Below are 15,915 nucleotides of genomic sequence, written 5' to 3'. Positions count from 1 at the left end.
CATTTAATTCAAGTGTTATTTCTGAAAATATATTCATCGAATCTAAGCTGGGTAACGACTGTTCATGTAACGCTAATCAACGGCTAATAGAACACCTGCAAAGCGGAACGATACATGTAGTTAAAAGTCCCAGTCTCTCTCTCTCTCATTCTCATATATATGGAATGCCTCTCGTTCAATCAAATTCACTGTGGTGGAAATTACAAAACAAAATTCACTCAGGGTGTTTTATATTGGGACTAAAAGCAGGGAGTACTGTGGCAAAATACCTTGAGAAGAAGTTACTGTTTTTTTCAGAGGGAAAAACAACACCACAATGCTGTGAAAAGACACTACCTGTAATTTCTAATGTATTTAATCCTCTTCTCAATAACTTTCTAGAAATGACAGGTTACGTCATCAGATTTGATCCTATCTATTCCGTCACATGCTCCGGTGTTTATAATCAGCAGGACGACTGCCAAGTTGGCAGGGGTACTAGAATAAGACCGGAAGCAGGAACTTTTAGTCATCAAAATAATAGCGTAGTATCGAGCAGTTAGGGTTTTCATTGTGTATAGAGGGTTGAGGTTTATCTATCTATTTTTTTTTTTACAGATGCACAGAGCCTTTGATGGCCTGGTGTGACATTTTGCATTTTGCAACCAGTTAAAAAGAAAAGAAATGAGATAGATTTTAATAGGTCGATAAAAACATCTTCAATGAAGCTTCTCATTATTTACACATTTTCTGTCACATAAATACCTTATTTACACCTTTCAAAATGACTTTATTGAACAAATTGCACCAGATGTGTCCTGTTGCTGTGATGCCATCTACAGGAGAAATCATAATTTTGCAGGATTGATTGATTGATTGCACCTGTCTTCTTGAAGTGTATATTTATGAGTTGTCATAATTTGAATGGTGTCCACTAAGACATCCAGATATTTTATGTTTCAATTTATTAGAATGTTAGTGGAACAACAATATATAAACAATACATAAACTGTCACATGTATGACTGAATAAATGAAATAAAATTAAAAGGAAAAACATTCTGTTGAGTGAGGTAAACATTGGCAGAGGAAATAGAGATACCAAGACAAAAGGACAGTTACAGCAATACAGCCACAAGGAAATATACATCTAGTGTAGGCTACAAAATATTTTAGTTGGCATAACTAATATTAATATTCCTACAGGGATTTACAGTGTGTGGTGCTCAGCAGTGAGATTGCATAGTGACTTAATGACAGTTAGTTCCCGACCAAGTAATTTGATTGGACGAGAGACATTCCATGAGTGTTGATATACAGAGCCCTTGTATAGAGACTGTCTGCTGATATAGAGTATAACAGCACTGGGACTTTTAACTACATGTATCACTCCGCTTTAAAGGTGTTCTATTAACCGTTAATTAGCGTTACATTAACGATCGTTATATATATTATTTTATACATGCACTGCTTCAATGTTGGGTGAACGGAAAACGAACTTGTATCATCCATTTTGTGCTGGAAATCGGAAATAACTGAGGTAAGAGACAGTGCTTTTTGCTTAAAATATTCCCCTTAAAACTTAATTGTTATACTTCATACTAAAAAAACGTCAGAAAAAAATTCAGTATTAGTGATTTATTTTGAAACCGGACGTTACACTTTTACCTGACTCTGTCTTGACGCTGGCCGCTCGGTTGCATTAAGCTGCTGTCAGTGATAAGAAACGGTCAGGTCAGAGACAGTCGGTTCCCGTTCGTCATTCCTCGGCAAGCACCGACGCTCAGCGGACGTTCCCTGGAGAATCGGGGTCTCCCCCTGTACAAACACCGCCGTTGTTTCTAGATGGTCGAGCATTTGTGATAAAGCAAGACAAGATGATGATCTCCCCGTGGGACCGCTGGTACTCCACAAGCTGCTGTCTGTGCTGCCATGTCCGCACAGGAACCATCATCCTGGGGGTCTGGTACATGGTGAGCACCGCCTATAGTTTGTCACTCACTGGATCCAGGTAGACATCCAGAAACATCATCACTAGGGAAAACATGACCTCATCATCATGTATGGGGGATTTTATGATAATGCTGGGTTTTATTTTATTACATTATTTATTTTATTTAATTCCATTAATATCCAAATTCTTACTTTCAGTAAAGAACTGAATTACTTTACGTAAGGACCATACTCTAGCAGACTTTATCAGTTTGTTATACTTGAAGTATTGAGGTATACTTGACTTGTAGAGGTCTCTATACAAGGGATCTGTGAATAAATATCAACATTATAAGTTTTAGGTAGGTTTTTCCTCCTCCACATTGATTTTCAAAATATTGAGCTAAATGAAAACCAGAAAATGTATGTACCCTTTTTTTCCACTATTAAATCTTCATGAATTGTCAGCTGTGCTCATTGCACCAGTTTGTTGAACTGAATGTACAGGAAGGGGTTAATTAAACCAAACACCACATGTGGAAAAATCCTCTCTCTGCTCCCTATGAATAAATTAGCAGTGGGCCTCTTCAGGTAGCAGGTTTTTGTGTTATGCTGCCTATTGACTGCAAAGAATTTTCCATTGCATTCACCTGATCAGTGGGGATGTATGAGTCATCTGCATAATGAGTTGCGCCAGCCAGACCAAAACAAAGGCATATGTATGTGCCTGGACTTAAAAGTTTTACTGTAGCTTTGTAATTAAATCTATATAGCTGCACTCTTTTTAGGGATAAAGTTTAATTTATCATTTATAGATTTCTACAGTCACTGTTTATAGAAACGTGTTTCCTTTTTTACTCTGCAGCTTATTAAGGTGAATCCATTATATACCAGGTGACAGGTTTAGAGAGTTTAACATGTCAGATTACGGTCAGTATCTGCCCTTTTTCTTTCTCCTGCTCCACTATCCGTCTGTCCATATTGTTGCCTTTATCTGCCCATATGTCCTCTCTCCCTAAGCTCATCAATGCCGTGGTGTTACTCATCCTGCTCACAGCACTCAGTGATCCTGAACAGTATCACCTGACCAGTGCTGAGTTGGCTAATGACCTGGACGTCATGGATGATGCCAGTAAGTAGCCCAGAAGGCTGGTGCTTAACAACTTTACAGTAAATGTCCCGCAGGTAGTCTCACAGAGCTATAAACCGGTTTAGGGAGAGCAGAATACCAGAGACACTGTCAGTGGAGTTGTTATGATTTTAGTATGAGGATATACTTTATGATTATGTTGTACATATTTAAATTTAGTCAGCTTGTTTGTGTTCTCTAAGATAACCCCATTGGCCTCTGTGTTGTTTCCATTCTACCTGCATGTCTTAAAATTGACTGTGACAGATGACTTAATCTCTGCTTGTGTGGTGATAGGCTCAATAAGCTTGTCAGCTGACTAATAGAATGATTTATTGTGTTGTTGGAGGGACCTCACACGTTTGTCTAGACGGCAGTCAGCACGTCTTTTTAAATCAAACACCCAAAGCCACAGACATGCAAGCCTAATGTCCATCTGTGCAGGGCATTTGAAAAGCCTTCTTAACAGACCAGGTGTACACTGGAACAGTCTGACTGGAGGTTCAGTGTATGCTGCTCGTAACCTCCGATTGGGAATGACTGTATTGTCCCAGCTCCAGGGGATTAAGGCGTCCTATGATCCATAATAGCAGGCTTGGCCAGCTGCTGTCATTAACACACACACACACACACACACACACACACACACACACACACATTAGGAGCAAAAAAGACTTCTCATGGTGATGAAGAACACTGTAATGTTGTTGAGCAGTTTTGAATGGTCAGATCTGACAACAAGCTGAAGTGACAGCTGCTGTGGGGTTTTGAAATTTCTAAACTTCTGTTAGTCCATATGGGTTGGAAATATGCTGCTAATTTAATTGAAAAATAAATCTAATAACGAACTAAAAGTGTTTTTAGGCCTCGTATTATAGACATCTTCCCTGCCAAATAACTTAGCATATCTTTGATACTGGGTCTTTGTTGACAAAGGCACTAGTTATTATTTTTGGTGCATTGGCTCAAAAATAAAATTCAGAGCAGCATCAAAGCCTGTGCTGCAGCTAGTTAGGGCATCAAATCTTCAAAGCAGGACAGTGAGCTGTGAGATAGAGAGGATGAAAAGATAAGCCCACCAGGCAATTTCTACTTTATTATGTTACTCTGAACACTGAAAGAACAAAATGTTCAGTTATAAAACAACAGTTTGACATTTTAGGAAATATATTTGTGCTGAGGTAAATGAGAAGATCAATATCACTCTCATCTTCGTCTTCGTGTTAAATACAGAACTGAAGTTGGGAGTCAATTAGCTTAGCTTAGCTAGCATAAAGACTGGAAACAGGAGCTAACAGCTAGCATGTCTCTCACAAAAATTCATAAATACACCAATTAACATTTATAAAACTCACTAATAAACAGGTTCCATTTGAAAAGAAATAGTTACAGTGCATAACTCCCCATAAAACTACAAATTGTTATTGTTATATTTCTTTTTGTGTCCAAATAGGTGTTATGTGATAATAAGTTATCTTTGTGCAGAGCCAAGCTAGCTGTTTCCCCTGCTTCCAGTCTTTATACTTAAATAAACTAATCTCGCAACGTTTTGTAAACCCTCTGCACACTACCTGCTCAGCACCAAACAGCAAAGTTAGTAACTAGCTCACTAGCATTTGGCAGCAAAAGTGAACTCCCTCTGGATTTAGCGGAGACTAAAAACAGAGCTAAAAGGAGAATTAATATCGGACTTACTCTCAACTGGTGACCAGAAACATAATTCAAAATGAATGCTAATGTTGTATCTGGTGGATGTGTATATTTTGCTACCAAGTTTGCCTTATTAACTTAAGAGTTAAAAGGTATTTAAATGTTGTGTTTACACCTTATTTCTTTTAGCTTTTAATGGATTTTGGGGCTTGCTGTTTGTTTAAGTAATTGCTGTTTGATTTGCCATAGGTGTGATTCCCTTTGCCCTCATCATATTCTGCTAAATTAAACTAAATATATTGCCTCTCTATACACTTTCAAATGCCTTCATGAGCAAATGTGATTCATACTATGACTCAAAGCTGCAAAATATTCACTGTCAGTTTAAATAGAACTGTTTATGGCAGTTTAATGTGTCAGAGGACAGAGAAATGTTCTTCTATTAAATTCCCTGTTTTTCCTGGTACAGCCACATGTATTTTGGTTTAGCCTGGTGCTATCCTTATGTAACTGAATGATTAGTTCTGTTATGTTATGTTGAGTTGATATGAGGTCAGGCTGACATGAAGCGAATCACAGAGCAGAGGTTAATTCCTTGTCTGGCTGACAGATGCAGCATGTCATTTATCTTCTGCTCACAGTTTGGTTTCCCCAGATCAGCTGGACTTGATGTTGTAAACATTTTCAGAAATTTGATTTGGAATTGAATGTGTCTCAACCAAAGTGACCTTACACCGGCTGAAATAAACAGTGACAATAAAAACCAGTGTAGTTTGTATTTCTAACTTTGCTTTTCTTGCTGCTTCAGACATGTGCATTGCCTCAGCCATCTCTCTGCTGATGATTCTTATATGTGGGATGGCAACATATGGTGCATACAAGGTAAACTCATGATTTATTTGATTTTCTGTTCATACTTAAACAATGCTGCATATTAAAACAAATGTACTGTACAATTAGACACTGATTGTATTAGAGTGGAAATCAGAGAACCTTCAAATATTCGTGTTGTGAAACATTAATGACTTTTAAAACTTTTTTTTTTTAATGTTGTTAGTCTATTGCCATACACACTTCCACACACAACTATTTTTGCAGTCTTTGAAAACATAAAAAAAATCCAAGTGCCGTCCCTCCTGTTTCATCATTTTAAACACACCGTAATCTCCTTGTGACCCAGTTTGAGGATTGATGTCCACAGTGTTGGTTAAAGAGCTCAGCTTGATTCTCTGTTCTCAGATAAATATATCAGCCTATCCTAAATGCCTACAATAAATATCTCTGTTTCAGCTGCGTGCTGCTTGGATCATCCCATTTTTCTGCTACCAAATATTTGACTTTGCTCTCAACACCCTGGTTGCTGTGAGCATTGTGGTTTACCCAAACACGATACAGGACTACCTGCAGCAACTGGTGAGAAACCTCAAGTGTTTTCCTCTTAAAGTGAAGTTAGTGACATGTAACAGCAGGATATTGACTCTTTTGTGATTCACAAAGCTATTTATCATTTCACATATCATCATCAATGTATGGCTGCAGCTGCCTGTACTGTCTGAGGAGACAGTACAGGACTCTGCAGTAATGAACTCTGCTGCTCATTGGTTGTGCTTTTTCTGACTCCTGTGCAGCCTGATAACTTCCCCTACAAAGAGGAGATTGCCGCCCTCAGTAATGTGTGCTTGGTCCTCATGGTGTTGCTCTTCATTGGCTGTATTCTCAGCTTCAAGGTAATGTTTTCTAACCTTGATTTACATATGTTCTCCATATATTAAGTACTCATAGTTTTTTTCAGTTCTGCCAGGCAAGTTTTACAATAGAAAACATGCATTATGCAATTTAGCGACACAGGTTGGTGCTTTTTTATGTATCTTTCTGTCTAGTCGATCTACATTCCAACCCTCACTTTTACAGACTTTCCTCTGTGGGATGGATGGATGAATGGATGGATGGATGAATGGATGGATGGATGGATGGATGGATGGATGGATGGATGGATGGATGAATGATGTGACTTCATGATGATTTCAGTGGGGTGGAAATAGATTTGCTTTCTCCAATTCTGACCCATACACAAATGTAATATATGCACATATACTGAATTTCTATATATGACATATATGTACATATAGAATAAAAAATATTTGTAAAAATTGTATGTGAAACCTATTAGAAGTTGGAACCATTTCATATAATGACATATATTTCTAGCCGATACAAATGAGTATGTTTATGTACGTATGCTTGTATTGTATTGTATTGTTGACTGATATATTATGTAACTATATATCCATACCAAAGCCTCTCGCTATATGTTGATAGTAGGCAACCTGCAAAGGTGATGACAATCCCATCAGATTTAGCTACACTTTGTGTGTAGGTTAGCATGCAAACATGCTAAAGAAAAATGTGGCAAACATACCTGCTAAATATCAGCTTGTAACATTATCACTGTGAGAATGTAGAGCCTCACAGACCTGCTAGCATTGCTGTAGGCTTAGTCCTGCTGATTTCTAAGGGGTTTGTGTTGTGTAAATACAGAGGATCCATGTCAGATACTGTCTGTTGTGGTCGTGATGAAACTCTGCTGACACCCAAAAACATTCTGTATTAACCAGTGCTGTGAGATCATAAGGCAAACTGCAGCAGTTGACAATAATATTTTATTATTATGTTTATGTCTATTGTCGTAGATAGGTGAGGTTTCAAATGTGCAAACATCATGTAGTGCACTCAGAATCTGTGGATCAGCAGTGGTGTTTGGGGTCATTTTGGACTCAGGGAATGATTCATTTTGAGCAATGAGCATCATCAGCACACGTAGAGTCAGTGATCTGTCTCTAGGTTCCTGAGGAGGCAGTTAAAATAACTGAGCTGTCAGAGCTTTAAAGCAGCTTCTTAATTGGGTTATTAGAGAAGTTAGAGAGCTCAGTCTGGCTTTGGTTCGTGCTAATGGATGGATGAAATGGTTGTGATTGGCTGGGGAGTTCCAGTAGCAAACTGCCTGCTGAGAGCCAGATGATTGCTGGATGACAGATGACACTCTAAAGCAATGTATAATCCTGAGATAGACCCTGAAAACAGAGTGTGAATACAACAAGTGAAAGAATGAATTATAATTTACATTTGATGTGAGTTTCCTCAGTGTTAGTGTCTTTGAATAGCACACTGCTCGTGTTGGGATAGGACAGCCTCTTATGAGACGATGATGTGCATGTTATCATGGTGCCATCTGTGTTTGTCTGTATGCGAAAATACACTGCAGAGCTGCAACACTTGCACCACAGCTTCCCAGGGGACAAGATGACCTAATTATATTTTGGAACACAGTAATTTCCATAATAATGTGGAAAATATGTTTTTCATGAAACTACAATACAAAATACAAAACTGTGCTTGAAAAATGAATGCTTTGAAGTACACAGTTCACATACTGTAAACACCAGCCATCTGTTAGGTGAAGACACAAGTATTGAAATAGAAATATTGGAAAACTAATTAATTACTTTAATTAATTAAAATAAACAGTGAGTATCATTGATAGATGATATTAGATTTTTATGATATGCAGTTCAATCTTGTAATCTGTTGTCTTGTTTTCTTCCTGTCTGATATCAGGCTTACCTCATAGCATGTGTGTGGAACTGCTACAGATATGTGAATGGCCGGGGTACTTCTGAAATCCTGCTCTATGTTACAACCAATGACACCACGGTAAGTGACCTCTGATGATCTTCACTGTACCATAAGACCCATATTACCAGAGTTTAAAATCAGGTTTTAAAGGTTAAGGCTATTATCAAATAATTGTCATAAATAGGACTGCACAATTAATCGAAATATAATCAAAATTGCAATATGGCCAAGTGCAATATCCAAATCACTGGAGCTGCAATTTTTTTCATAAAGGGACTATTTTCAGAAGTGGATTAATACACATTTTGTGCACTACTGAGCATTTACAGCAGCAGGAAGGCGTATATGAAACTGAGTCAAAATAAATCACAATCATTGGACTTATCCTTTAGAAAGAGGTGGCATTGCACTGAGTCTATATTCCATGTAGTTGTTCAGTTTACTGGGAAGTTGCACAACAGTTAAACAAACACTGTAGACCACCTGAGAGTGAGCTGTTACTGACGTCTTTGTGAAAAAATCAACAATAGTCTGACACCTCTCACCTCATCAACATGTACAGTCCTCACGTGCAGTTTACAGTTTGTCAGCATTAACGGAAAGAGAAATATTTTCACAACAAATTCAAATGTCTGACAAGCAAATCAAACAATTTACAAGTCAGCAGATATTAATGAAACATAGACGTGAAGAGGAGCATATCAGAAATAAAATCATCACTGTGTATTTGTGCATTTTAACACACACTGTTTCCATATACACTGTCCTTTAAACTATCCTTTATGTCTATATTGTCGTCAAGAGATTCGACATAAAACAGTGTCTGATCTTGATTTGCTGCTTCTTCACTTCTTAAGGCAACAAAACAACTCCTGTGGAAAAATGATTTCCTTTTTCAATCCAGACCGCAAGTCACGTTTTTATCATCTGCGTAGGTTTCCTCTGTTCAGGCCAGTCTGGCAGCTGTAAAGTCATCATGTTGATGGGGGGGTGGGGGAGAGGAAGTGTAATGCTGGGCTGTCGTAGCAGGTCGTTTCATATAGGCTACATAAGCACGGATGAATGAACAGAGTTGGACGGAGAGATGAAGCTCCATCCTGGCAAAGCCATTATGATGGTGATTGAGACACAACAGTAGTACAGTGAGCTCTGTGTGTGATTGTGCTGGGGTCTCCTGTCGGTGTCCTGTTGCCCAGGTCTGGCCCTCGGACCGTGACTACGCTGCTGCCCACACATGTATTATAACTGCTTATACTCTGACAGAAGGGAGAAGAAAAATGAGATGGTAAAAACACTAATGACATCTCATGAAACGCAGAGCAGTTAAGATGTGAGCTGTGAGCAGCTGGCTCCATTAAGACTGATATCTGACCTTGCAGTACGCTGGGTTTCACAGGTATTTTGAGAAAAGACTCCTCTGAGTGTAACATTCCACACAGTTTCACACAATCCACTTCGCTCAACAGCTTTATACACTGCTTGGCTTTATGTGATGTTTTGGGGTTTTTAAAGAAACAGAAATGTCCACAGGCTCCTGATGCGTAAAACACCTGAGCTGTAAAGAGAGAAACAGGCAGGAGGGGGGGGGGGGAGACTCGTCCAACATACTGACATCATAAATGAGAAGTGCCAGAAGAACAGGAGTCTGGCCCTTTATTTCCTCACATCTGCCTCACCTCTGTAGGTGTGCTTTTGCAGTTAGAGCCAGGCGTATTTAATTAGAGCTCCCCACAGATCACAGGCAGCTTTGTGGCTTTTGGATAGCAGCATGCACGGCTGCATATCAACTATACAGTGGTTAGGTTAAAGGTCAACTAATGCCTTCCATATGAGCCAAACTCCTGCACATATGGAGAAGTGACTCACTCTCACACAGTCAGGTGCTTTATTTGGTATTAAAGGAGCAACATTAAGTTAAGTTAATAACCGAAATACCTCGTAGAACAATCATTTCTCTCTATGTCTGAAGGCCTGTAAAGGTGTGTCAACAGATTTATCGCAGCAAACCTGAGAAAAATGCAACAGCAAAAACGTTCTGTAGGAAATGTAATTGCGACTAGATTATTGTCTGTTTATGAGACTGAGGAGTTGTTGTGAATGTATGTATTTGGAATGTCACAAATACGTTGATACTGAACATAGAAGTAAAATGTTCAGGGAGAAATTATTTGTTTTCCGCCAAAATATCCGACAGGATAGCAGGATAGCATCCACTTGTTGTGACTACAGCATTGTTAGATTGTTACGGTTCTGTTTAAGAACTCACAGCAGTACGTGGGTTTGGTTAAATGTAGAAAAACATTTGTCTGAAGTCACTGTCAACTTATCTGTATATGAAACCAGACCATGATCTTTTCCTAACCCTTAACCAAACTGCTTTTGTTGCCTAAACCACCCACCAACCACCTCCTGGTGACTCCACTGCCGTTAAGAAATGTAGCACTACGTTCATTCAAAACATCTGAATATAATCCAGCCAGAGATTATGTTTCCCACAAAACTCATTAGCTGTTGCGGTTTAGTTGTATAGGAACGTAAGAAGGAGACAGGAATGACATCTGAGATCTTGAGAAATATGTTGTCAGTTTATAATTGTGTTTCCTCACAGTGGGACACAGCTCTAGATCTGTCATCTATCAGAGAACAGGGATCTGAGCAACACAAAGTGAGACTTATCTGTGATGCAGATGGAGATTCATTAACCAAATTTAGCAGCAGTGACCACTTAACCTACTTTTACTTTCAGTGTCCGGGATAAATAATGGAAATCTGCCCTCTCTAGTTAGATAATCTGTGTACAGCCTTTTAACTAAATCTGGACGCCTGCTTTGTTCTTTAACATGGCACAGTGTCTCATATCTCATTCATCACCCACTTTCTCTCCATGTATTACTTTTCCTTTTTGTTTTGAAACAGTTTATACCTGCAGACAACACACCCACAGATCCCTCATTGAATGGCTGAGGACCTAAAATACATCTCTGACCACTGATCATAATGGACTGTTTATTTCTGCTCTTGTCGCTCGGCACTGACCTGGTCATTGTTCCCAGAATTAAACCCAAATATAGTGATGGTGCCTTAGGCTACCATGCTGTGCAAACCTGGAATCAGCTCCCAGAAGACCTGACTTTTCTATTACTTTTAAATTAATAATAGAAAACAGTTTGGCTCTGGGGATGATAATGTCAGTTGGTTGGTCTACCTGACTGAAATACCTCAACAACTATTAGATGGATTACTATTAAATTATGTACAGACATTCATGCTCCTCAGGCAATGAAGTCCAATGACTAACAATCGTCTGACCTCCCCTCAAGGGCAGCCATGAGGTTTTGACATTTGTGGTTTTGGGTTAAATGTCTTTCCATTTTTTGGATGAATTTGCTATGAAATTTGGTAGACAACTTCATATATACCTTATATCTACCATTCTACTCCAGAATCAGCTGACTTTTCATATAGTGTCATCAGCAGATCAAAATGTCAGTATATCCACTACTTTGAGTTACTACTCTGAAAAATAACTGAAAAGTATTATATTTTGTCCTTGTTGGTTTGATCAATCATAAATATGCCACATTCAAATAACTCAAGTTTATTTGTATATGATTGGTTGGTCTGGTCGTATAAAAACTGGATACAGCAGGTCGAGCAGTTACTTCACTATCATTTCGATCGCGATCCCCGACCCAGTTGCACAAACAGTGCACCCCCAGTTTACCCCCAAGTTCAAAACTGACATTGTCAATTCAATTGAAGTGTCCCATTTAATAGAAAATATATTAGTAGACTAGAAAAATATACTGGATTAAGGCAGATAGCTCTGGCTTTAGTTTTAGATAAGATAAAACAATGCATGTTATAGCTTTCACTCCTAAAGAACGCTAGAGGACCTCAGTAATGAGTCCTGAAGTCAGGCAGTTAGTGACCAGTCAACATCTCTTAACTACTGCTGATTATTAACCTGTATGTGTAAGCAGCATCTTAATATTCTCATGATGGAGCTAATGTCTACCAACTTATACTGTTGGGAAGTAATCTATAAGAATACATATTTTATAAACAGATCATATAATATAGACATGAATCTTGATCTGGAAAGTATCTGGTAAATGTAGCTGTCAGATAAATATGGTGCAGTAAACAGGACAGTATTCCCCTCTGAGATGTGGAGTAGAAGTAAAAAGTAGCATGAAATGGAAATATTAACGTAAAGTAGAAGTATTTTTAAGGTCAATACTACAATACTGGTGCGCTAATTAGACAAAAATAGCATGCTAACACACTGAGATGGTGAACATGGTGAACATTATACTTACTTAGCATCAGTATCTTAGCATTATTTTGAGCATGTTAGCTCACTGAAGTTAGCATTTAGTTCAAAACACTACTGTACTTCAGTACAGTCTCATAGAGCTGCTAGCATGTCTGTAGACTCTTAGTCTTACTAATGCTACACTATCAGATTTACTGTTTTAGGCTCAAAGTGCCTCCTGTTTGACTGTGTATGAAATGTGGCATGCAAATAAGGTTGCCTTGCCTAACATACTTAGGTTGTACATATTACGTAATGGTATTTGGTCGAAATCCTGCAGTTTAGCCTGTTAGGAATCACGAGGGTTTCTGTGCCATTTGTTTTCTCTGAGCTTACATATTTCATTTAATCCAAAAGGCTGTTTAAACAATTTAATTCTTCTGTTTGGAGTTGCACCAAAGCCGGTGTAATATTACGCAACTTTAACAAAAGCAGATTCAGAGATTGACAGAGCTATCATAATATTATCATATATTGAATTATACCTGCTTGTTTGCAAAAGAGCAACTCATACTAACCACAAGCTGTTTTTTCCTCTTCTTCCCTCTTTACCTTCAGGTTCTGCTACCTCCATACGATGACAGTCTCAGTGTCCCTCCCAAGCACCCTCCTCCACCCTACACCACTGCCACAGCATGAAAACATTGCCAGGATGCTGCCGACTGGAACCTGTTGTCAATGAAACCCCAGCAGAATTTATGCACCTCACTGCCTCTCCGGTGTACAGTATATTCATGGATATATTGGAGCTACACACACATTACAGTACATCCATGCATGCACACATATGCACGTGCACACACAACAATCACCACCGTGACCTCTCGCCCCTCCCTGTTATTTATTGGTGAACTTGTATTCTTCCTATAACTCTCCCATGTATCCTCTCTGTCTCTGTCGGTATAACTCCAGAAATGATTCATGCATTTGAAACTGGGTGAAGTAACATATGAAAGCACTAGAAAGTTTGATAGATAGATTACATATATTTTTATGCTCTGTGTGTACTTGTGATAATATTTTGTGAGTCCTAACTTTGATATTCATATTTAACTTATGCAGAAATGTTATTCTTGCCCTCAGTAATGAGTGAAGAGTCATCATGTGTTTCCTGTTTGTCGTGTCTCTGCTCGTGATCAGGGTTGAATTGCCTTCATTCATAACTTTCTCTCTGATGGGGTGCACTTTATAGACCTGAGTGTAAAGTGTTACCTTGACTGGAAGTTCTCCCAAAGAAATGAATCTGCCTGTATTTTGACATGGTCCTAGAGCAGCCTAGTCTATATCGAACATATCACCTTCTTTTACTGTTTTATTCACCTGCGGACTGAGTTGTCGTCTGTTGTGAAAATCAGGAGTGTTGGGCTGTGCTGGTTGGCCCTCCTAACTTTTAAATGTAACTGTGTGTTTCTACTGACTGACAAGAAATGTCTTGAGCTGCTATTTATCTATTTTGACAGCACAGAAGTAACACTGATCCGGAATCAGTTTGCTCTTTGAAGTTACTATGAGTGAGTTGCTCGAGGGAACGTGTTGCAATGACTCTAGATCGGGCCTCTCTACATTTAGGGGCTCAGTAAATATGGACCCTGGTTGTGTTTTTTCAATTAAGCCAATGGGAGCGTCTGGTCTGTGTAAACACATGAGTCTATTCCACCAGATGCACTTATATTGGCGAGCTGCTCTCTGGACACAAAATGCCCTGCAAGGACACAGAAGTCAAAGTTGAAGACTGCTGCTGAATGAAAAATAAAGATGTGACATTTATTTGTCTATTAAAATCCAATTTCACCAACAAATGTTTGTGTTTTATTTTGAGCTTATGTGTGATGAAGTTGAGGCCAATTTCAGGTATATTATTTGAATTATACGTCCCACAACCCATTAACAAATGATTTAGCAGGAAAATGTGATTGTTTCTGCCACTGACTGTCCTCCACCCTGTGCCTGGAAACTGTTTCTAAGAGGTATATAAATGGGCTCATTGTGTGGTACGCAAGTACCACCAGAGTGGCTGGAATTGTGATGGCTGTACTTACTAGGTCTTTCCATAACCTGCTGCTTCATGCCTCCTTGACAGGGGATACAGAGAGTTCAACCAAGCTTCACTTGTAAACCTTACAATACACCTCTTTCACAGTTGCTGTGACATATTACACCAGAGGACAAATGGTTTGAAGACTTCAAACATGTAAACCCTCAAATACCCCAGCTTCACAACACAATTTCTTGTCAGAGATATAAGAGAACACAATCTAACACAAATGCAGATTCTGATCTTTTAAATGTTATCTTAACCCTTTACACTTAGTAGAATCAATGAATTCATCTCAAACCCAATTCATTTAATACAATACATTAAATAAACACATTGAATAAACAGCAATACACTACAAAGAACACGCAACTAGTGTGAGACAACTGTACACATTAAGAAAAGGAAAGGAAGGGGTGCAAAACAACTACTGTACCATATGTAACTATAATGAGAAGGACGATAACAGGACAACATGGACAACACTAGTGCAAATAAATAGTGTACACACAAATAAATAACTGACTACTCATTATGATAAAGAATCGGGTGTATGACAGATAGTCCTAGTGCAATAAACAAAACTTTTACATAATTATACAAACTTGCAAAAAAGATAAAACCATCATTGCATGATTTGTACACACACCCTATAATATGCATAAAGGATGTCAAAACGCTCTGAATATTTGAATTTAATGCCTCCAATGTCCCTGAATCTGAAATGATAAAGGACAAAAAACAAAAGTTTTTGTAATGTCATTAAACTCTTTAACATTCTTTAATGTAAGAACAAACTGTGGCGCCTCATGCTGACTCCACTTAGATATCAGTATGAAATGTTTCAGGGCTTTGAAGTTGTAAAATAAAGAGATTCAGTCCCAGCTACATGTTAGTAAAAGTATCTGAATGTGAACGAAATCCACAGTGACTTTTTTTTTTACCAATAGACGCAGCTGAACAAGAGGCGTCCCCGTGGTTGAAGTCAGAGTGGGAGTACACAGAAACAGAGAGTGGATGGAGTAAAGAGCAGAGCAATGAAAGAGCCTGCACACTTTGAAAAAGACAGCGCTGGGATATATGCATGATTACAGTTTGGAGCTACTGCACAGATTTTTCCTGCTGGAACTCCTCTTGACTCAGTGCTGGGATTTCTTCAGAGACTTTTATTGCAGGAATTGAGAAACAGTTAGCTTTCATAAAAAGGTAAGAGGTTTGATTTATCTTCCTGAAAACATGA

At 38.5% G+C, this 15,915-nt stretch overlaps 1 protein-coding gene across 1 annotated transcript; it reads left to right on the top strand.

Moving 5' to 3' along the window:
* Positions 1 to 1,741: 1,741 nt before the first annotated feature.
* Positions 1,742 to 14,425, top strand: laptm4b (lysosomal protein transmembrane 4 beta). The gene is made up of 7 exons (XM_022753515.1): positions 1,742 to 1,951; positions 2,931 to 3,042; positions 5,498 to 5,571; positions 5,980 to 6,102; positions 6,318 to 6,416; positions 8,305 to 8,400; positions 13,199 to 14,425. Exons 1-7 carry the CDS (start codon positions 1,856 to 1,858, stop codon positions 13,277 to 13,279), a joined length of 681 nt encoding a protein of 226 aa, XP_022609236.1. The 5' UTR covers positions 1,742 to 1,855; the 3' UTR covers positions 13,280 to 14,425.
* The last annotated feature ends 1,490 nt before the right edge of the window (positions 14,426 to 15,915 follow it).

Source organism: Seriola dumerili, unplaced genomic scaffold, assembly GCF_002260705.1.
Source record: "Seriola dumerili isolate Sdu_G_001 unplaced genomic scaffold, Sdu_1.0 BDQW01000191.1, whole genome shotgun sequence".
NCBI classification, from domain to species: Eukaryota; Metazoa; Chordata; class Actinopteri; order Carangiformes; family Carangidae; genus Seriola; species Seriola dumerili.
Note: the sequence above shows the minus strand (reverse complement) of the source record. Positions and strands in the feature narration are given on the sequence as shown.